The 22,577-nt window shown below is 41.9% G+C and overlaps 1 protein-coding gene across 1 annotated transcript in view; it reads left to right on the forward strand.

The window, feature by feature from the left end:
* Positions 1-2,806: 2,806 nt before the first annotated feature.
* The window catches only part of Foxo1 (forkhead box O1), a 93,377-nt gene continuing 73,606 nt past the window's right edge, over positions 2,807-22,577 (forward strand). The window contains exon 1 of the mRNA XM_027928809.3: positions 2,807-3,853. Coding sequence (XP_027784610.1) covers positions 3,230-3,853 — 624 coding nt within the window. The 5' untranslated portion in view covers positions 2,807-3,229. The remainder of the gene's footprint in view (positions 3,854-22,577) is intronic.

Below are 22,577 nucleotides of genomic sequence, written 5' to 3' on the forward strand. Positions count from 1 at the left end.
AAAAATGCCCTGCCATCTGTGTTCTACATGACAGCATTTTCTTATTTAATACATATGTCCCCCCTTTTTGAGAAGCATGTTAAGAGTTTTAATATGACAAGAAACAGAAATAAAATAGTGAAAACACATTGTGTTTCAAACATGAATGCAAGGTTCAGATTTTGTGACATTCAGAGAATTTGGAATTTCATGTGCCATCCATTAATTTTAGGGAAATGCTAAGAGGCCTCAATGTTAGAAAAATGTTAATTTTAATGTGTATGCTGTTTGGGGTTTGAGTTATTGGATTATTTAAAAGAGTTAAAGACCTAGTGTTTAAAATAGGATAAATTTGCATCAAATAGTCTGAAAAAAAAAAAAACCCACTTGCAAAAGGTAATGCCACAAAAAGCAAAGTAAGGAAATATAAAGTGTTTTTGCCTGGTGGCTGGAAGTGTAGCTCAGTGTTAAAGTGCATGTTTAGGATGCACAAGGCTTTGGGCACTAGGAGATCTGAATTCTGGTCCCAGCACTATTAACTGCCTTTGGGCAAATCACTTAAATTCTCAGTGTCTCCATTTCCTTCTAGGTAAATAAGAGGCTTGTGTAAGACTAATAATCGTAACACTCCATATGGTGTCACATACCTGTAATCCCAGCAACTCAGAGGCTAAGATGGGAGGATGGTAAGTTCCAAGTCAGGCTCGGCAATTTTGAGAGACCTTATCTCAAAATAAAAAATAAATATAAAAAATGGGGGCCGGAGAAGTAGCCCCGTAGAGAACCACTGGGTTCGATACCCAGAATAAAATAAAATAAAACAGTTCCAGAAATTTCAAGAATTTTGGGAAAGTCTATAGGAAAACTTCCTTAAACAAATACTCTCCCGTGATTGAGGCCCTGAAAAACCAGAACGGAATTGAAGGCAAAGCCAAATTTGCAGCTGGTTTTCTTTGCCAAGAATGATGCAGTATGTCACCCGCCTCTTTGTAGGGTGCGGCTGTCTGAATGGGGGCTGCTTCTGCAGAGTGTAATTGGAAAGGATGGAGGTAGGAGTTGTACTTTGTGGCCTTCCTTTGAGCTCATCGTCTGGGTTACTGAGGTTCCCTAGCGGTTGGCAGAGGAGGCCCTACCGATCCAATTTTGACAGTAAATGTAAAGAGACCACGACACTAAGAGGGTGGCAACGAACTCCTATTTCCTATTATCCGTCTCCAAATTCCCACCCCGGCTCCATTATCAGTGGAAAGCTGTTGTGATAAACGGATGATGAAGAAATAGATACAGAAATGATAGAATGAAGAGAAATAAATAAATCTCTAAGTCTTTTTTAACTTTTAAGAGGCCTAGTTCTTTTTAGATGCCACTTGAAGAATTACTTGTAAGAAAGGGGATTTTTTTTTTTAAATTTTAAAGAATTAGGAGCTGTGGTTTTAAATAAGATATTTAAACTCTACTGACTACCTTCCATTCTAAGTGATCCCATCCCTCTAAAAGGAAATACCTTCCATATTCCCCCTAAAAAAGCAAGAGCAAAACAAAACAAAACTTGAAAACTGTGTCTTCTGCTCCATGACAGACAGTAAGGCCATTGTCTTCTACCTTTGGCCTCACTGATCCTGTACAGGACGTCCTGAACCAGGAGCCCAGATGAGGAAAGGTGGGGTGGGGGTGGGGGCTTGGCAGCCTAAAAGAAGCTGGGGGTGGGGCAGGGCTGTGCCCCAAGGCTCTGCTCTTGTCTGCTTTTGCGTTTTTACTCAACACCTCATCACTTCCATCCTAAATAAAAAAGAAACATCAAGGAACCAGCTAAGCTTAATTAGGGGTAAGTAATAAAGTGACATGGTTCTCACTAAACGTTGTCCTCTGACCCCTTTGGACCTAATGAGGTTTCCGCTCAGGGGAAGAGGTCCCCACAGTATGTGGTCTAGGGTGTCTGTGGATCTGCGTGTGCGTGTTCAACCGGAGTTATCTTCTCCTGGCGCCGGGCCCCCTTTCCTCAATTTTCTTAGGTTTTTAGGTTGAAAATGCAGTGAATCCGGATAGTGGCTGAGGGTGGGCAACTGGCCCAGGGTAGATCCAATGGCTGAGACTCAGCTCCCGGGTGCCTACAGGTGGGATCCCTGCGCTGGGGCGGCGGATAGCGCACCCTCCACTAGGACTTGACCACAAGGGCCGCGGCGCTGGGGGGCGTGTGCGGACCGCACGGGGGCTGGACAACTTGACAGATCGCAGTGAAAGAAAACATTCTACAAAACCAACACCGCCGACTTCCCCACGTCGGTCTCTAAAGACGTGGGTGGAACAGAGGGGGGCGACTGCGTGGAATTCCGCGAGGTCGCCTGCGCCGCCCACCCGCGCCCCCGCATCGAGCTGCGTCTTGGGCCCCGCCCCACCCGGGTTTGGGCTCGGAGGAGGGGGCGGCTCGTTTGGGCGAAGCGGGTGACTTGTTCCACTTGGGCTTCAGGAGTACTCGGCTTTGCTCCTCCGTAGTAAACAAAAGTGTCGCCGCCGCCTCCACGCTGACTTGCCTCCTAGCAATCAAAACACTGAGAGGGGGAGAGACTCACAGAAACATTCGAGAATTACCAGAAAATAATAACAGAGACTCAAGAGAGAGAGTGTAAGAGAGAAAGAGAAAAACACCCCACTACCCCCCACCAACCCACTGCCTCCTCCCTGTGGAAAACCAGCCCCCGCCCAGGCCCGCGCCCACTGGCTGCCTGGGCGGCGGCGGCGCACTTACATTGGTTGTGCGGGTTGTCAGTTAGGGGCGGGCCGGCGCGCGCGCCGCCGCGGGCGGGGGGCGGCAGCAGATCCCGTAAGTCGGGCGGCCGCGTAGTTGCTGCAGCCGCCGCCGCCACATTCAACAGGCAGCACCGCCGCGGTCGCGCCGCGGGGGAAAGCGAGCGGCTAGCGATTCGCGGTGTCCGTCCGTCTGTCTTTGTGTCCGCGACCCTGTCAGCAGGAGCGCAGTGCTGGCGCTGCCTGGCCCGGCGGCTCCGGCCCGCCGTCCCGTCCGCGCAGCGAACCCGGAGGAGCCTGGATGTTGATGGACCCGCGAAGTTAAGTTCTGGGCTCGCTCTCCTACTCCGCCGCGCTTTCCTCCCGGTTTCCGTCCGCTCGCGGCGCCGACCTCGGCCCCCCAAATCTCAGACCGGCTCTTGGCGCCCCCTCCCCTCCGCACCCTGGTGCTGCGCTCTCCCGGTTCTAGGCTCTCCCGCGGCTGGGGGAGGGGCGGGGGGTCACCATGGCCGAAGCGCCCCAGGTGGTGGAGATCGACCCGGACTTCGAGCCGCTGCCCCGGCCGCGCTCGTGCACCTGGCCGCTGCCCAGGCCGGAGTTTAGCCAGTCCAACTCGGCCACCTCCAGTCCGGCGCCGTCGGGCGGCGCAGCTGCGAACCCCGACGCCTCAGCGGGCCTCCCCCCAGCTTCGGCGGCCGCTGTCAGCGCCGACTTCATGAGCAACCTGAGCTTGCTGGAAGAGAGCGAGGACTTCCCGCAGGCGCCCGGCTCCGTGGCGGCGGCGGTGGCGGCGGCCGCAGCTGCCGCCACCGGGGGGTTGTGCGGGGACTTCCAGGGCCCCGAGGCGGGCTGCCTGCATCCGGCGCCGCCGCAGCCTCCGCCGCCCGGGCCGCTGTCGCAGCACCCTCCGGTTCCCCCCGCCGCGGGGCCGCTCGCGGGGCAGCCTCGTAAGAGCAGCTCGTCCCGCCGCAACGCGTGGGGCAACCTGTCCTACGCCGACCTTATCACCAAGGCCATCGAGAGCTCGGCTGAGAAGAGGCTTACACTGTCTCAGATCTACGAGTGGATGGTCAAGAGCGTGCCCTACTTCAAAGATAAGGGTGACAGCAACAGTTCCGCTGGCTGGAAGGTGAGCGACCTCGGGGCGCGCGGCCAGAGCGTGGGGGCGCCGTGGGGCAGGTGAAGGGAAGGCTGTGCAGGTTTGCCCTGCCTCTGAAAGCGCAGGGTAGGAAAGTGGCGCGTGCGGAGAGAGCGGACGAGAGTGGCAGGTGTGGTAGGGGGCTTGCTCCCGACTGGTCGGGGGACTAGAGTGTCTGTCTGTGTGTGTGCGCGCGCGCAAGGGAGTTCTGGTGGGACAGGGAACAGGGTTTGGGTTTTAAGGAGTGACGAAATTAATGCCACGGAGCGGACATCGGGATGGGTAGAAAAGTTTGAGGGTAAAATGAGAAAGGGGTTCATTCGGGGAGTGTGTCTCCTTTTCTCTAGCACCTCCGAGGGGAGGGCGGCTCCTTTCCGCCCCCGCGGTGCGCGTTCCTCCAGCCTTGGGCAGCTCTGCCGATCCGTTTCCGCTGCGCGGGGCCCAGCGGAGCACTACGAGGGGCACTGGAAACCCTTCCTGGCCCCCAGGCTGCAGGTGTAGGGCACAGGCAGGGCACAACCGGTTGGGGATGGTGCGCGACGCGCCGCGCAGGTTCTGGAGGCAGTGCGCATTTTGCTTTGTTTTTGGTTTTATCCAGAGTGGCCCCGAATGCAGGGGGCCGGGCGCGCGGAGCCCGAGGTAGCGCCTCCGACACGTGCGAAGGGGCGGCCACCGCTCGTGGAGCGCCGGCGACTGGCCGCGCTGGGCGAGCTAAAGTTCAAGTGTGACCCTCGGCGGGGGCGGGAGCTGGCGGCGGCGAGGGAGGGATCGCGGGCTCAGGAAGCAAGCGCCTTTAAAGGGCCAGCGCGTCCGGGCCGCGGGTTCCAGCACTTTTTCATGGAGGGAACCGCCCCCAAACTTGATCCGGAGTGTGTGTGAGGATTGTAGTTAGCCAGGGGCTGGGAATGTTGTGCGCTTTCTCTTGCCTCCCACCGAAGTGTTGTGAAGCGCTGAGGGGCAGGGCCGGGAGCTTTGTGACCAGTGTTTGGGAGAAGTCGAAGTTGAAGTGCGCGCCTCGAGAACTGGCCAGGACCTCCTGCCTCGACGGAGGATTGTAGATTTGTGGAGCCTAGAGGCACCGGGTAGGGGCTGGCCCGTCCGCACCCCGAGGCGGTGAAGGCCCTGCTGTCCTTAGGAAGAACTGGCAGCCTGACCGGGAAGTCTGCGGGCCACGCGGCCTCCCCATATTGACAGTTTCTCACTGTCATAGGTGGTGGGATTGATACAAGGGCTCTTCAGTTGAACAGTCACCTTTCTCACCCCTTCTTGTTCCTCTTCTTGACGGTACTGCTTCATAAAGATCGGTCTTTGCCGCGGGATTGTTACACCAAGGTTGTTTTACAGACTTCCCTGTGCTTAATGTGTGTCAAAAAGGTCATGTTATTCATGTCATATTGAAGTTCCTGGAAAAGGAGCCAAGAGATCTTTTATTTTTTCCAAAGTGTGTTTTAAAGGTGTCACTTCTAACTTCATTACTAGGCATTACATGCAATTTTATCGAGTGTTTCAAAAAAGTAAAATACATTCTTTAAGCTCGACCTGTTGCATATTTTAAGTCAAAAAATCAGGATTGTCAGCCAAATCCAATTTTACTTAACATTTGAATTTAAGTACTTGACTGACTTGCTCCTATATCAATCCTATTTCAGCTATTATAAAGTATTTACTATTTGAAAAATCCTTTGTGGGGGGGGGTAGCATTCCTTATTACCATTCTTTTATGTCCTTGGAATTGCATACAACCTATTTCAGCTTGCTGGAGTTCCTTAAAGATAGAGAAGGCAATATTTAAGGATATTTTAAATTTTGCTTCTCAAATGGCTTTGCCAATGTATTCTTAAGCTAGGAGTATAACTTAAATTAAAAAAAAAATTAAAAATAGATTCCAAGGTCATATTACACTGTTGACCATTTTAGTAGGTTCTTGTTCTGATTTTTTTTAAGAATAATTATTTTATTAAAAATTTTTTTTTTTTTGCTTACTGTGGCCAGGAGACCTGTAAGTGTCTAAAACTAGAGGCCCAGCAATAGTTCCCATTGAACCTAGTGGAGTTTGGGAGGAAGCAGGCTGCCTTTCTTAAATGAGTAGATGTTTCAGGTGTAATGGGAGTCAGTGGGTGCAAGTCAGAGTGTGTTTTCAGTTTGAGTAAAAGGGTATTTTAAGAAGAAAGGAAACAACCTGAACTGTTCTAACTCATAACTAGTCTTCTGGCTAGAGTTTTCATAAAAATGAGTTACTTGCAAAACCAAGTTTTACTCTCAGATCTAAAAGATCATAAATTTATAAAAGGGAGAAATTTTACTATGACTTTTAACTTAAGAATCCAGTTTTAAAATGCAAATGAACCCATACTTAACTGTTTTAGGACTGAGGAAAGGCTGCTTTGGAACAAAATATTTCCTGCGATTTACTACTGGGAATTAGACTGAATCGTTAATTAAATATAGTTTCTTGTACTCTGCTTCCTGGGGCCTGCTTGAGAATTTAAAAAAGTCATTTGCTGCATAGGACAGAGTAATTGAAAAGCAGTTAGTGTCTAAAAATTATCTTTTGATGTAGTTCCTTAGAAACTGGTTTTATTTGAGGAATGTGCCTTTCGTGTTTGGGGGGATGTATGTGAAATCTGTCTTACACTTGTTTTAGCATTAGCTAGAACTGTCATAATGTTTTAAATAAAGTGGAACCTAAGACTTTTGGAAAACCCAGAATCTTTTAAACCAGTGCAATATTTATAAATAGTGAAACTTCATTTCCATGACCAGCTTTCTCACATAGAAAGCTTTCTAAAGCCTGGGGAGTAGTATTGTGAGCTCCAGTGGTGGTTGAGTCTTTTTGATATTATTTGGAACACTTCATTTAAAATAATGTTTTTGCTACAGTATTTTAGAGTTGTTAAAAGAGATTTTTAGACTACTTTATTATGAACTAGCTGAGTGTTTTGGTGGTAAATTCTTGGGGAGATGATGGGAAGAGTAATTTTTGGCAGTAGCTTTTTTTTTTTTTTTTTTGAGGTATCCTTTTGAGTACTGAAAAGAAGGCATCTTAATTTTCATGTAAACTTAAAACAAATTGAAGTTATTTGAGACCTGAAAATTGCTAAAAGGGTAGTAGCAAATATCACTGCATTTTATGCTCTGCACAAGGGAATACAGTGGTAAGTTAGAATCCCCTGTAGGTCAGAAATGTTTTTCCTGTCTTTGTGCTTTTGACTTCATCCAAACTCCAGAACTGCAGTTTGTGTTTAGACTTTTCTAAAGAGCAGCTCTATATTTGCCTGGAATTTCTTTGGGAGAACCTGAACTATTTGCATTTTTCTGGAATACTCTGCCCTTGGAAATTACCCAGTATTCTGGTATCATGGGAATTTACCCAGCTTTTTTTTTGGTGTAAGTGTATGCTAGCTTTTGGGGCTTCCTGGAATCCTCATAATGATTGCAGAAGAGCAGATTTTCAGTTGCATGGAAGGTAATGGGTTTGTACCAACTTTCTTGCAATTTAAGACTTACCTTGGCCTTCATAGCAACAACTTGTAGAGACTTTCCCAAACCTCCAGGATCTCCCTTGGGTTAATCACTTTTTCTTGGTGTATACAAAATTCTGAAGTTTGGTGTTATTCTTCAATCGTGAAGTAGGACCAGATAAACTTGGGAAAAAAAAAGTTTATTCTGGTGTCTAAAGGCTTGTATTCCAATGGATATACTATATACAGATATACTTAGGTATAGAAGCATCCTTCCTCTCTTTTTTTTTTTTTTGTACTGGGGATTGAACTCAGGGGCACTCAACCACTGAGCCACATCCTCAGCCCTATTTTGTATTTTATTTAGAAAGGCGCTCACCAAGTTGCTTAGCGCCCGCTTTTGCTGAGGTTGATTTTGAACTCTCATTCCTCCTGCTTCAGCCTCCTGAGCTACTGAGATTACAGGCATGGCCACAGGGTCTGGCTTATAGAAGCATCCTTCCTCTTTGCTTATAAAGACAGAAATCAAATCAATAACACAGAAATTTTTGGTAGAGAATGACTACTTGTTAATTTAGGTTTTCTAAGGAACATATGAAATATGAGAGTACTTTTTGTACATCAATAATTTTATATGGTTCAAACTTTATAAAGCTTTTTCTCACTGGCATCCTGGTTTAACCTTCCGGGTTAGACACTTCAGATGTTGAATCTTAGGTTGACTTCTTATTGTCATTTGGAAGGCATATGGACCACTTTCCTTTTTTCTTTCAATCCTCTTCCTATAACTTTGATAAAAGCTAAGAAAAGCAAAATGTAGTAAATTTAGTAAATAAATGTGCATCCATATTTCTAGTTCTGATATTAACCCTTATTCAAATGGAAAGAGAAATCTACAACTCCTTTCAGCGTATTGTGTAGTGAATTTTTACCTAAGCATCTTATTTAAATAAGGGCACAAAGTCAATAGGTTTCCTTTATTTCAAGCCATATTTATTAAAGAAAAAAAAAAATCAAGTGAAAGCTGTGAGTGTTATTAGCCTCTATAGTCTCATTATGATTTTTGTTCTGAAAATTGCTAAAGGTGTTTGTTTGTTCCCTGTGGTCAGTAGTCACTAAGCCTGGGGGATGGGTGGTGTGCCTAAACTTTTACTTTGAGAAATTACATTATACTGTCCTGGTCCTCCTCTCAGTCTGACTTCTCCCCCTGATTGACTTATTTTTCTTTCTCTTATCTGGTAAGTATACTCTAGGACCAGTTGTGGACTTTTTCTCAGGTCATATTCTAATTCTTTACTGATCAATGTCTCCATTACCTGAGGACTATAAATATCTCTTTTTTTTTTTTTTTTGGATACTGGGGATTGAACTCAGGGGCACTCGACCGCTGAGCCCACATCCCCAGCCCTATTTTGTATTATTATTATTATTTTTTTTATTAGAGACAGTGTCTCACTGAGTTGCTTAGTGCCTCACTTTTGCTGAAGCTGGCTTTGAACTCATGATCCTCCTGTCTGAGCCTCTGGAGCCACAGGGATTATAGGCCTGTACCTGGGCAAATATCCCACTTTGGCTTTAGATTTCACATGTCTAAACCCAAACTACTGTATTTCCCTTTTTTCTCACATAAGTTTCCTGTCTTTGGGTCCCTGGTTGCGCTAAATTGTTTAGTTAGCCATTGTCCTAGTTTTCAAACCAGATTTTCCTCTTCAGCACTCCCCCAAGTCTGTTCTGTTAACTTTTCTTTGTCAGAGTCTCTTGAGACTTATACTTCCCAGGCCCTAACTATTCCTGTAGGCTAAATCATATTATTTCAGGCCTAGACCATCATGTTTCCAAAACTTGGATCATCCTGTGTACCTACTGGAAATTCTGCACATTTTATTTGGTATGTAGTTTAGTCAGCTTTTTTTGCTGCTGTGGTCAAAACACCTGATAAGAACAATCAGAGGAAGAAATGTTTATTTTGGGACTCACAATTTCAGAGGTCTCAGTCCACAGTTAGCCTGCTCTGTTCCTTGGGTCTGAGGTGAGGCACAACATCATGTTGTAAGTGAGTAATGGAAGAATGTGGCTCAGAACATGATCATTAGGAAGCAAAGACTAACTTCAGCTCAGAAAATACATATACCCCCAAAGCCAAAATTTTCTATTCAGTTATATCTTTGTAATCTCAGTAACTTGGGAGGCTGAGGCAGGACGATCACAAGTTTGAGGCCACCTCGGGTAAGTTAGCAAGACCGTGTCTCAAAATGAAAAAAGCTAAAATTTAAATGTTTGGGGTTGTAGGTCATTGGTAGAATACCCCCCCCCCCAAAAAAAAAGTATCCCCCCCAAAAAAAATCTGGGGAAAAAATATAATTTATTTATTTGTACAGGCATGCATACATACATACATCGGATTGAACCTGGGGTTTTCTGAGCTCTATCCTCACCCTGCCCCTCCTCCTCCTTTTTTACTTTTTATTTTGAGACAGTCTCCATAAATTGCTCAGGCTCATCTTGAATTCCCAGTTCTTCTGATTTACCTTCCTGGAATTATAGGCATTCACCCCTGTTCTTGTCTAGTTTTAAATTTTTAAATGTAACCTCTTTTTTTTCTTTTCTTTTTTTGGTCGTGCTGAGGCTTGAACCCAGGGCCTTAAACATCTAAGCAAGGGCTCTACTACTGAACTGTTCCTACTCCTTCAACCTAATGTTTTAGGAACACATTCACTTTTATATAAATATAGAGACCCATGGAATGCAGTTTAAAGCCGATGAACTGCATTTGATTTTCAAAATAGCATATAGGATTTGGCAATACATGGAGCCAATTATATCATTGATAATGTGAATAGTTGCCATTTACAAAATATTTAGCCTTTTGCTTGTTCTGTTCCTTAAAATTAACTTTTATGACTGATGTCTTGGTAGCAGAGTGGTTCAAACAAAGATTACTACTAAACGTAATTTTCATTTTTTGAAAAATGGGAAATTGTTTCTTTTTTCTTTATTTTTTGGTATTGGGGAATGAACCCAAGGGTGCTTTACAACTGGGGTACATTCTTAGCCCTTTAAAAAGTTTTTGAGTCAAGGTCTTGCTAAATTGCCCAGGTTGACCTAGAACTTGTGATCCTCCTGTCTCAGTCTTCTGAGTCACTGGAATTACAGATGTGTTCCACCATGGCTGACATTTCATATTAGCTAAATGTTGGATATTCTTGATAACTTTCTAAATGCATGTATCATTTCTCATTAACTCAAGTTCAGAAATGAAGATTAGAATGAGAAATTTCAATGGATCCAGAAGCTGTTAAATTTGGATAGGCCAAACTCCAAATTGATGCCAACCAGCCAGACAAAACTGAATGTATTCAGAATACTTGGAGTGAGTCTGACAAGCTCATGATAAACCCCATTTTTTTTTTTTTTTTTGGTACTGGGGATTGAACTCAGGGGCACTCAACCACTGAGCCATATCCCCAGACCTATCTTGTATTTTACTTAAAGACAGGGTCTCACTGAGTTACTTAGTGCCTTGCTTTTGTTGAGGCTGGCTTTGACCTCGCAATCTTCCTGTCTGAGCCTCCTGTGCTGCTGGGGTTACAGGCATGTGCCACTGCGACTGGCCCAACGTTTTATACAATAAAAACAGGGGTGTTGTGGTGCATGTCTGTAATCCCAGCTGCTCTGGAGTCTAAGGCTAGAGGATTGCAAGTTTGAGGCCAGCCTCAGCAATTTAGTGGCCCTATCTCAAAATAAAATAAATAAATAAAAATGGCTGGATATGGCTAAATGGTTCAATCCCCAGTACCCCTCCAGAAAAACCCAGAACTGTACTGTGATGTATCAAAAGGCTGGAATACTGATTTATTAAAACTTAGCCATTTTAGAAACAACAAGTGTTAAACTATTTTACTAGTATGTTTATACTTGTAGTAGACATTTTGTTTGAAGGATACCCTGCTGGGGGATGGGAGTCAGTTAAACAAAAATAGGTAGAAATGCCTACTGCTGTGAGATTTTATTAAATGTGTATGTTACCTTTCACATGGAAAAAATAGCTTTCAGAGCATACTAGATATCACACTTGGATCGTTGCTAATAAAGCCAGGCTAACCTAGTTAAGATCAGTAGGAAACAATAGGGAAGTGGCCAATCTGATTTTTAAAAAACCATTATTAATGTTTTGGATCCACCGAAGTTCAAAATTTTGGCCTGTCTTTGGTCTTTTCATTCTGTAAGTGGAGAGATATTATGTAAAACATCCTCATCCTCAACTCTCATCTCATCTTGGTTCTGATTTGGAAGGGGAAAAGTAGGGTCCTATATCGACTTCCCAGAGGAGAGGTAGAATCTAGTTTGTCGGCCTTTGGGGAGAACATTCCTTTCAGGATAGCTTTCTGACATTGTCAGGTTAGTTCTTTAATTCTTAGGGTGAAGAGATGTCTGCTTTCACAGAGGAGAAGTGCCACCTCTGAAGTGTCGTGTCTCATTGGTCTACACACCAGCACGCCTGATCTGGGAAATGTAGTTGTCTTCAGCAAGCCCTATTTCAGTCACACATGGAAATCCTGAGGCTGTCAACTTTTTCAGCGTGATTTGGCTCCAACATCTCTGTATAGATCTTTGAGATCTAAAAAGAAAAAAAATTTTTTTCCTGCCTTGATGTGTTTTCCCTCCTAGATGATATTTGTCTTAATTACAGTGTAATTCTTTACATGTCTTAAGTTACAGAACTGGTCCTAATGACATACCCTGTGACTGTAACAGCCATAGGAGTCCATCTGATTAAAGTGAAGCTGTGATGAGGAGAGTGGAGTGGAAAGAGAGGGTGGCTTGTTTCTGGTTGTTGTTGCTCTCTTTTTAATTAGAACTTTATGCATTCTGGTCATTCTCTTTTATTTGATTAAAGGTGTTTCTTAGCTAAACAGGTTTTCCTCAATTGCTATTTCTTACATATCTGGAAAACAGGTCATGTTTGTGAATCTCTACTTTTATTACACTAGAAATTTGATTAAACATTTGATCTAAGAAAAAAATGTATATCTCTTTACAACCATGGTTACCCCATCTTGCAGTTGTTACAGTACTGTCTTGGCCCTGCTTGTAACTGCAGTAAATAGGCCAAAGAGGGCGATGAACCTTGTCAGTCATATTTGGGCCATATTTGGGTCATAAGCAAGACAGGAGCCTAAGAAAAGAAGAAGAGGAAAGCTTATTTGGATTATGGAGGTGGGGGCCTGGGTAACAATAGTGTTTTCGGTGGTCTGAAGAGTTAGTGAGTCCTGGTGGCACTGAGCTTTGCCTCCTTAGTGTTTCCCCTCTCTTTTCATATCAGTTTTCCTTTTTTAATCTAGAAAATTGGTGCTTTTCCCGCACCTTCGAAGCCTGCCATTCAAGTGGCAGAGTGAGAGGGTCTTTATCTTTGAGGGGCAGGAGCTGGGGGGGGGGGGATAGTGAAAAAACATTCTCCGCAGTATAGCTGAAAAGAAATGCATTTAGATTTCAAATGTAATTTGGACAGAGAAATTATAATTCAATCACCTAATTCCAAGGCTTGTAAATATTGTGTGTCCTTCAAAGCTTGAAAACAAAACACATAAATATTTGGGAATGGTCTGTACAAGTAAATGTCAAATACTTAAGACAGTTTGGTTGCTAGGAAGCAAGGTCAAAGGAAATGATTTGCATATGGTTTAACTAGAGACCTTATTTTGGCAAGATTCTTGAGATAGTAATAATCAAAATATGGATTTTACTCTATTTTGATATGAAAAAAAGCACAGAAGCATAGACATAAATAGTATTAAGATAGGTGCTTTCAGTCACCATGATTTTTATAACACAGATGGTATAGCTTTATGATCTTCACTCTGAAGCTTAATTTGCAGAATCATTGATTTGTCATACTGCTGAGAGCTCAGTTTCAGGTGTCAGTCCTTCTGTGCTTTGAATACTGGAGAAACCCAGCTACCTGAAGGCAAGAGTTAGTTACCTCATCTGTCTTTGGGAGTACCTTCTTAAAATGGGGTGGAATTGAGGAGGAAGGGAGCAGAGGGGAAATAGCAGAACTTGTAAATATCAACTGAGGTTGTTTGCCTACTTGGTACCAAGCTGGTTGCATCTCTAAACTTGAATGGAAAAGTTTTCTCACTGGATGGGTAGGCTGTCATGAAATTTACATGCAGTGAGTGTTGAAAGCTTCCTGTGGACCATTTTACTGTAATCTGTGACTGAATTGGCCTCTCTCCTTAAATCTTTTAGAATTTAATTTTCTCTTTAGTGGCCCTTTATGGCATTTGCATACACTGAATGTGATGATTCCTATACTCTCTTCTGTTACCTGTGTTGTTTATTAGCAATTTTTGTTTTTTTTTTTAATTTGTGGAATTGGTGAAATAGAACGAATTCTGTAGGTACTAGATTTATATTACATACATTTGTATTAACATGAAGACTTTCAGATTATAATATAACATTGATTTTAAATGTTCAGCATTTGATATCATTACATTTTAGAAGAATTAACAAGATGGTTTCTGTTTTTTCTCTCCTGAAGTATTTGGTAATGTTAGGGAAATTTTATTAGGGTTAAAAATTCTGTCAATTTGGCATGCTTTGATGGCTTTGAGATATATATATTTCTTTAATTGATACTTCATCAGCTTTGACCACACCGACCTGTAGCAGTCTTCTTGTTGTTTTCTATTCCAGTAATCCTGGGATTCTTTTTTAAGGTGGTTTATATTTCTTGAAATGTCATTTTGACACCTTTGATGATCTGAGTTATACCAAGAGCATACTTGAAAAAAGAAAGCAGAAAGATTATTCATGTAAAAATTTAAAAGCATGATTATTACAAACTTCAAGAATTACCCTGCTTGCTTGAAATGTGAGTGCACTTGGCTCTGTCCCTGATGCCATGGAATCAGAGACTGCCCTCCACGATGATACTAGCTTGGAATTCTCCCCATGCTACTTATTCAGAAAAAAATATTCTTAAAGTAATCTGTTCAGCTTAGTTGGGTTTTAAGCAAATTAATGAGTTGTTTGAATGTTAAAGTTTGTGTCATTGCCTTTCTAGTATGATTACAAAAGCTAAGGGTGGAGGGTGTGGGAGATACAGAATTAAATGGAGAGAATATTATATTGGTACAGATGTAGTTCATTATACTATAATGATTTTCTTCCACAGACTTTTCAGAAGGTGCATGTTTGAAGTTAGTCAACTTCTGAATTCATTAACCATTTGATTGCATGCCTTATAAATTACAGTTTTAAGAAAAAGTTTGAAAATAATGATTATTGTGCTATGTGGTATCATTCCACAATATAAAAGATCTTGAGTTACATTAAATGCTGACAGTATTTAAGAAGGACCCTATTTAATTTCTTCAGTGATGAAAGTATAAAGACATTTTAATCAAAGACAAGTTGTTAATGGTTATGGACTAACCATGGCTTTTACCTGAATTTTTAAAAAGAGGCAAGAAGGAAAAAAGGAAAACACTTTCAACTATGGAAATTGTGAGCTGAGATTGACTCTCTCTTTCTCCACGCCCCCCCCCCCCCCCCCCCCCCCCCCCCCGCCACCACCATTTGTCTTTCAAATACTTCATTTTAAGTAGTATTGGTAAGAAGAAGAAAGAGGGAGAAATAAAAACTGTTATTTCAGATTCTAGGGTAATGCATCAGAGGGTTTGTTTTCATGATTAAATTCTTTGTGATCCTTCACTTGTTTGAATATGCCCCTGGGATTTGAAATGGAGAAATTCCTATTCCTCCTTAGTCACATGCCTTGTTAACTTTGATTCTGTGTGGCTTGCTGAGACTATTTCAGGGATTCCCTTAAAAAAATGACTTCCATTTACCAAATTTTCCCTTCTTGCCTTTTGGCCTTTTGCAGAAAAGCTCACCTCTCCTGAGGAGATGTCTCTGCTCCCCCAAGTTGCTGTCTTGTTTCTGTGGCCTAAAGTGAGTTAGCAGTTACCTTCTGCAGACCTGTGCAGGGCACATCATAGCAAGGGTCCACTGAATCAGAGCAAAATGATTTGTTAGATCACTTATATCATACAAATGAACTTGATTGTTCTTTAGAAAGCATACCCTTATAGGCCTAGAAAACTTAACTGAATGTTCTTTCAATCTTTTGGATTTATAGTTACTAATTCTGGCTGTAAATATATTAGTAGTATTTTGGTGTGGCCAAATATGGGGCATGACCTTTGACATCCTGCTTGGCTATGCCTGGGAATTTGACATTCTTCAGTTTAGATGGAATTCCCTTGTTTTGTTTCCTGTGATAGCATGGGGAAATACACATTTTGGCTCTTTCACCCAGAGGTGGAGCAAGACAGGAAGAAAGTAAAATTGAAATGCACAAAGTGGGTATTAATGACTTTATTTCAGCTGGGTGTGGTTAAATTGGCATACTTTTATAGACATCTGAGACTATGAAAGTATTTAGTTAGTGCAAAACACTAAGAAGATGCTATAATCATACTTAGTTTTTATTTTCTTTGATCTAGATTCATTATTCTTTTTTTGACTAGTTAGACATTTTAGGGTCTTTGAACTGTTGCATTTAAGTATACATGGTGTTAATAACTAAAATCACTGTCATGTCTTTTTGTTGATTCTTTTTCTAGTCCTACATTCATCATCAACAGCTGAGAAAAGCTGCAAAAAGAAACTGGTTTGTATTTCTCCCTGAGAAAGGGTGATGTTTTGCTACTATTAACTAAAAGTTTACATCTGTGATTTTGTTTTCTAAATATAACCAGAACCACCATCAATAATTATCCTTATTGAATTACCATAGAACTCAAGTATTCAGAAGCAGAAATTGTTGAAGTCAGGGTTTTACAATATTTTCCTTTTAAAAGTCACAAGAGTTAGTGGGGTGTGGTGGCACAAGCCTGTAATCCCAGTGACTTGGGAGGCTGGGCAGGAGGATCACAAGTTTGAGGCCAGCTTAGGCAACCTAGTGAGACCTTATTTCAAAATAAAAATTAAAAAGGGTTGGGTAGAGCTCAGTGGTAGAACACCTTTAGGTTCAATCCTTAGTATCTCTCCCTCCATCATAAAAGTCAACTTTTGCTGTAAGTTCTTTAAACAGAAAACCACAACTCCCCCATCACCCCTAAATGCCCCATTAATAGGCTTGCTTTTTGTTTATTAAATTTTTAAATTTCCCATGTAAGGCTGATGTCCAGGGTAAGCTAGTCAAAATGTAGGTCTCAGGGAGTCTGTTTTTTGTTTGTTTATTTTGTTTTGCTTTGTTTGATGCTAGGGATTGAACCCAGGGGTGCTTAGTCACCGAGCCACATCCCCAGCCCTTTTTATTTTTTGAAACAGGATTTCACTAAGTTGCTTGGAGTCTTGCTAGGTTGCTAAGGCTGGCTTTGAACTTTCAGTCCTCCTGCCTCAGCCTCCCAAGACACTGGGATTACATGCGTGTTCTACTGTGCTCAGAGATTGTTTTGTTCTCAGTTACCACCTAACTGTAGAGTGCCACATATGACTTCTGGGCCTTTTTTTTGGTGGTTGTAGGGATTGAACCCAGGGCCTTGTGCATGCGAGGCAAGCACTCTACCAACTGATATCCCCAGCCCGACTTGTGGGTCTTTGAAGGTACAAATATAAATGGCTCATATAAAAAGGGCGCTGCTTTTTCACCAACCTCTTCTCACCCATCAACATTTTCATCTCCTCTTTGCTTTCCTTTTCATTTTTGGTCCCCTGATTTAAAACATGTGACTTGAATAAAATTCTCTAACCTATTAATGTAAATTAGGGGAAAAGTTTCTTTAAAGGTCATTTCTTGTTGCTGGTCTGACTTTTTTATTCACGACAACCACATTGTATTTACTGCTGCCTTTGGAAATGGTCATTAAATTATTAATAGAACAGATCCCATTTGGAGATATTTGCAAGTAGATTTAACATCTGACAAGTTATCTATAGAATTCTCTTAAAGTGTTGCCATTCTCATTTGTTTCCTAGTTCATGGGTTTTGGCTCAAGGGCTTTTGAGTTTATTGAACTGTGTAGCAACAGGTATGAAGAGCCATAGGGTCTTAGTTTGAACCAATTTTAAAGCTTATCAGCTGATTTGCTTGGTTGACCATTTGATTTTTGATAATCTACAACCTCCATACTGTTACAAAATTTGTTTCTAGGACTGGGGACATAGCTCAGTAGTGGAGTGCTTGCCTAGTATCCACCAGGCCCTGGGTTCCATAATCAGCACGGGTGCAAACACATACAGACATGAATTATTTCTATATTGAGCCTGTGACTTCTAAAATGTCCCCCTCCTCCATCCCTGACTTGTTTCTTGTTCTAGGTTTGGGAGTTACATTAATTTAGCTTAATTTGCTTCCCTTTTAGGTACTTGTAGCTTATTCCCTAAATCCTTTTTTTTTTTCCCTAGCTTACTAGCCCTAACTTACTAATAAGCTCCTCAGAAGATTTAAATTTCTATACTTGACTATCATTGTCAAAATGTAGGATCCTATACTGAGACTTCTGGATGGTAAATGACCTACAGAGAATACAGGATTCCAGGCTTCTGGGAGAGTGGCTTGAGAAAGCCTGTGTTGGTTCTTGGTTTGCTGTGTTGCATTTTTTTTTTTTTTTAAAGAGAGAGAGAGAGAAAGAGAGAGAATTTTTTAATATTTATTTTTTAGCTTTCGGTGGACACAACATCTTTTTTTGTATGTGGTGCTGAGGATCGAACCCGGGCCGAACGCATGCCAGGTGAGCTCGCTACCGCGTGAGCCATATCCCCAGCCCGGCTGTGTTGCATTTTGAGGTGAAAAGGTGCAAAAGAATTTAGGACTAGAGAATCCCGTGTTTTATTCCTTTTTCTTTTTTTTTTTATACTGGGGATTGAACCCACTGGTGCTTAATCACCTAGCCACATACCTAGCCCTTTTAGTTTTTTATTTTGAGACAGAATCTCATTAAGTTGCATAGGGTCTCGCTAAATTGTTGAGGCTGGTCTCTAATTTGTAATCCTTCTGCCTGAGCCTCCCCAGTTGCAGGGATTATAGGTGTGTTCTATTGTGCATGGCCTATATATTATTGTTATTTTATTATTTTTATTGATACTGGGGATTAAACCCAGGGGCACTTAACCTGAGACACATCCGCAGCTCTTTTTTTTTATGTTTTATTTAGAGACAGGGTCTCTCTAAGTTGCATAGGGCTTTGCTAAATTGCTGAGGCTGGCCTTTAACTTGGCAATCTACCTGCCTTAGCCTCCAGAGCCACTGGAATTACAGGTGTGCACCACCATGCCCCACCCCGTGTTTTATTCTAACCAGTATTTGGAGGGTGGTGGTAAAGTGTTTTTATACTGGGAGTAAATATGCTACAAGCCACATTGAGCAGGGCTCACAAAGAGGAAATCCCTAAGAATTATTTAGGAGAGTGAACTAAATTGAAGCCACTCTGTGTATGTTAGCTTTTTAGCCAAAAATCTGTAAACATGTGTTTATCTCTGTCTTATAATACTTTTGCTGACTTTGGTTTTGTTCTGGTAAGTAGGACCTTTGAAATGGTAGGGTTATCTGTAACATGTGATAACACATCTGATAGTTTGTATTAAGTGTAAATTTCTACTGAGTCTGCATGTAGCCAATCCTTACCATTTTGTGACATGTAGTTAAACCATATTGACATTTGGGGAGAGGAACCACAAACTTATGCAGAAACTGCAAGGTGCAAGGTAGGTAATCATTGTCATTTCAATATTGTTGTAGGTGTGCCTTATCCTCGCTGTTCTTATTGAACTAAATGCCTTTATCATTTTCATTGGTGAATCTTGAACTGTGTCCCCAGCCAGGCTGATTTAGCAAATTCTGCAACCTTTCTGCCATGTCTTTATAGAATGCTAAAATTATTAACTTTGAGACAGGTGGTGTTACTTGCCTTCACAGTTTGAAGGTTTTGTTTTCTTTTGTTGGTACTTCTTTTATTGATGCTAGGGATTGACCCCAGGTACTTTACCACCGAGCTGCATCCGTATTTATTTTGAAACAGGGTCTAAGTTGCTCAGGTTTGCCTTAAACTTGTGATCCTGCTGCCCCAGCTTCCCAGATCACTGAGATTATAGGTGTGCTGCTACATTTTGAGGTTATTTTATTTTTGGCACCAGAGATTGAACCCAGGGGGTGCTTAGCCATCTAAGCCACATCTCTAGCCCTTTCTATTTTATTTTTTTATGTTGAGACTGGGTCTTTCTAAGTTTCTTAGGGTCTCACTAAGTTGCTGAGGCTGGCCTTGAGCTTGTGGTATTTCTGCCTCAGCTTCCTTGGCTGCTGGGATTACAGATTTTTGCCACTGTGCTTGGCTTAAAATTCTTAATTTTAATTTCTGGTCTAGAGAATATGAGATCATGGACTAGAGAAGTCTGTGTTAGTATAAGGAGTTAAAATTCTCAGGGTAGTTTGTGTTTTGTGCTTGAATGACGGTGGGAGATGATGCTGCCTCTGTGTATTGTGTGAATAATTCCATAGACATTTTATATATTGGGACTTAAGAGGTTTGGTTCAGTCAAATCAGGCTCTGTGTAATTGGAATCTCCAAGGCTGAGGGCTCTCAGTTCCTGTAAACTATTTTAGAGGGCTGTGGGTGTAGCTCAATGGCATATCGCTCACTTAGCATAGGTAGTGCCTGGGCCTGGGTTTGATCCCTAGCACCCAAAAAAAAAAAAAAAGTTTAGGAAACAACCACTCTGGAAGTGCCTAAGCCAGTGCTGTCTGTGTGACTTCATCATGAGGTTTCTCCGGCTATCTTTGAATTTGTCTCTAACCCGTCTGTCTGATCAGCTAATCTTTTTCATTCGTCTTCCACATTTTCTCTCCCAGTTAATTTTTGCTCTCTGGAGGCAGCAACGTTCACAGTCATTGCCATTCTACATGGAAGCTATGTCTTTTGTGTTCCTTGGGGTGGAGTCAAGTGGGAAAGGAAGTCTAGTTCTGACTGAGTCACACATTATTGGTGATATATGTTTCAATCTCATGTCTCAGTTTCCCAACCTGAGTAATAAGTGGCCAGCCAGTCTAAGTGTATGCAAAGCGTGCTTGGAGATCCAGGACTAAAGGTCTAGTTAGATGTATTTTCTAGTACACCCTGGAAGTTGTCCTTAAATCACCGGGGTGTTTCAAAGCCCATGTTAGGGTTATTTCTGAATTCTCAGAATTACCTCTAACACTTGCTTTTTATAGTGTCCTCAGGAGCCTCCGCCAGATCAGTAGTTTGGCAGTAAATATTTGGAATCTTTGGTTCTGTTTCTAGATTGCCAACCAGATAATTCATATTTAGATGGGTCAACATTAGTGCTGTACTAACTTCCTCATTTGTAAAGTAGGCTTAATGATACTGCTGGGAAGTACCTGAAGGTCAAGTTGAGGTGCTTTGAGCTAGAAGCTGTGTGATTATGCCACATCACACATTTTAGCATTGGCCAAAATACTTGGGCTTAAAATTCAGAGGATCTGAGAGTCTGGGGCTTTCATTTTTTATTTATGACTTCATGATTATATAGAATATTTTAAAGTAAAAACATAGGTCAGATCCAAAGAAAGAATCCAAGCAGTTACCTAGAATGCTCTTTCCTTTTAATTCTTCAGCAGGTTTGATAAGGGCACTCTGGGAAGCTTGTGTTGTGGAAGAACTTATGATGGGATAGGGGAATACCTGGCACCATGGGGAAAACAGAATATAAGATAGTATGTAAGCTGGGTGCAGGTAGTACCTGCTGGTGATCTCAGCTACTTGGGAGGTTTAGGCAGGGATATTACTAGAATCCAGGAGTACGATCAACCTGGTCCGTAACATAATGAGAACCAATCTCAAAAAAAAAAAAAAAAAAAAAAAAAAAAAAAGGAAAAGAATGTAGACTGATTCCAGATATTGCAGTGGGATATATTTAGTTTGTAGCAATATGGGTAAGTTTTTCTTTATTTTTTGTTTTTTAACCAACAAATACTTTAATAGAAGCATTAAGGTTTTTTTTTTTTGGTTTTTGATGAACCTTTATTTTGTTTATTTGTATGTGGTGCTGAGAATCTAACCCAGTGCCTCATACATGCTAGGCAAGTGCGCTACCACTGAGCTACAACCCCAGTCCTGCATTAAGGTTTTTCAAAGCAAGGGAGATATAATAGCTTTAAAACAGTATTGATTGATTGATTGATTGTGGAGCTAGGACTTGAACCTAGTGCTTTGCATATGCTAGGAAAGTGTTCGCCACTGAATTACATCCCTGTTTTCCCAAATAGCTAATATTTATTATGTACTTGTTAGGTCAGGTATGGCTATAAATATTTTTTGTTTATTATTATTATTGGTAGTGGGCACTCAGTCACTGAGCCATATCCCCAGTCCTTTTTAAATTTTATTTTACTTTCTTATTTTATTTTGAGACAGGGTCTTGCTGAGCTGCTTAGGGCCTTGCTGAGTTCTGATGTTGGCTTTGAACTCACAATCCTCCTGCCTCAGTCTCCTGAATCTGGGATTAAAGGCATGCACCACTATGCTTTGCCTTTTATGTATTGTTTAAACTCATAAACATGTAAGGGAGCTATTGTTACTTTCCCCAATATGTAGATGAGGAAACTGAGACACAAAGTTAAGCAGTTGGTCCAGTGTCAAGTGATAAATGATGAAACTGAGATGGCAGTGGATTTTTGTCCAAGTCTTTGACTCTTATTTTTTTATTTTTTGTAGTCTCTGACTTTAACCACTTTGTTACTCAATCAAAGAAAATAATTATGTTTGGAATCTTGGACTTAACTAGGACTTAAGTTAAAATTGGGAAAAAAATATTATTTTTGTACTGGGGATTGAACTCAGGGGCACTTGACCACTGAGCCACATCCCGCCCTATTTTGTATTTTATTTAGACACAGAGGCTCACTGAGTTGCTAAGTGCCTCACTTTTGTTTAGGCTGTCTTTAAACTTGTGATCCTTCTGCCTCAGCCTCCCAAGCTGCTAGGATTACAGGCTTGTGCAACCGTGCCCGCCAGGAAACATTTTTGATTGTCATAACTTGTTTGAGGTAGGGGGTTTCTTCTGGCATGTAGTGATTAGAGATGGGGAATATTGCTAAACATTCTACATCGCACAGGACTGACCTATGAACAAAAAATTATCTGGTCCTAAATATCAAAGGTATTGAGGTTGAAACTGGGTTTGGTGTTGCATACCTGTAATCCCAGTGACTGGAGGCTAAAGTAGAAGGATTACAAATTCAAAGC

Source organism: Marmota flaviventris, chromosome 4, assembly GCF_047511675.1.
Source record: "Marmota flaviventris isolate mMarFla1 chromosome 4, mMarFla1.hap1, whole genome shotgun sequence".
Taxonomy (NCBI): Eukaryota; Metazoa; Chordata; class Mammalia; order Rodentia; family Sciuridae; genus Marmota; species Marmota flaviventris.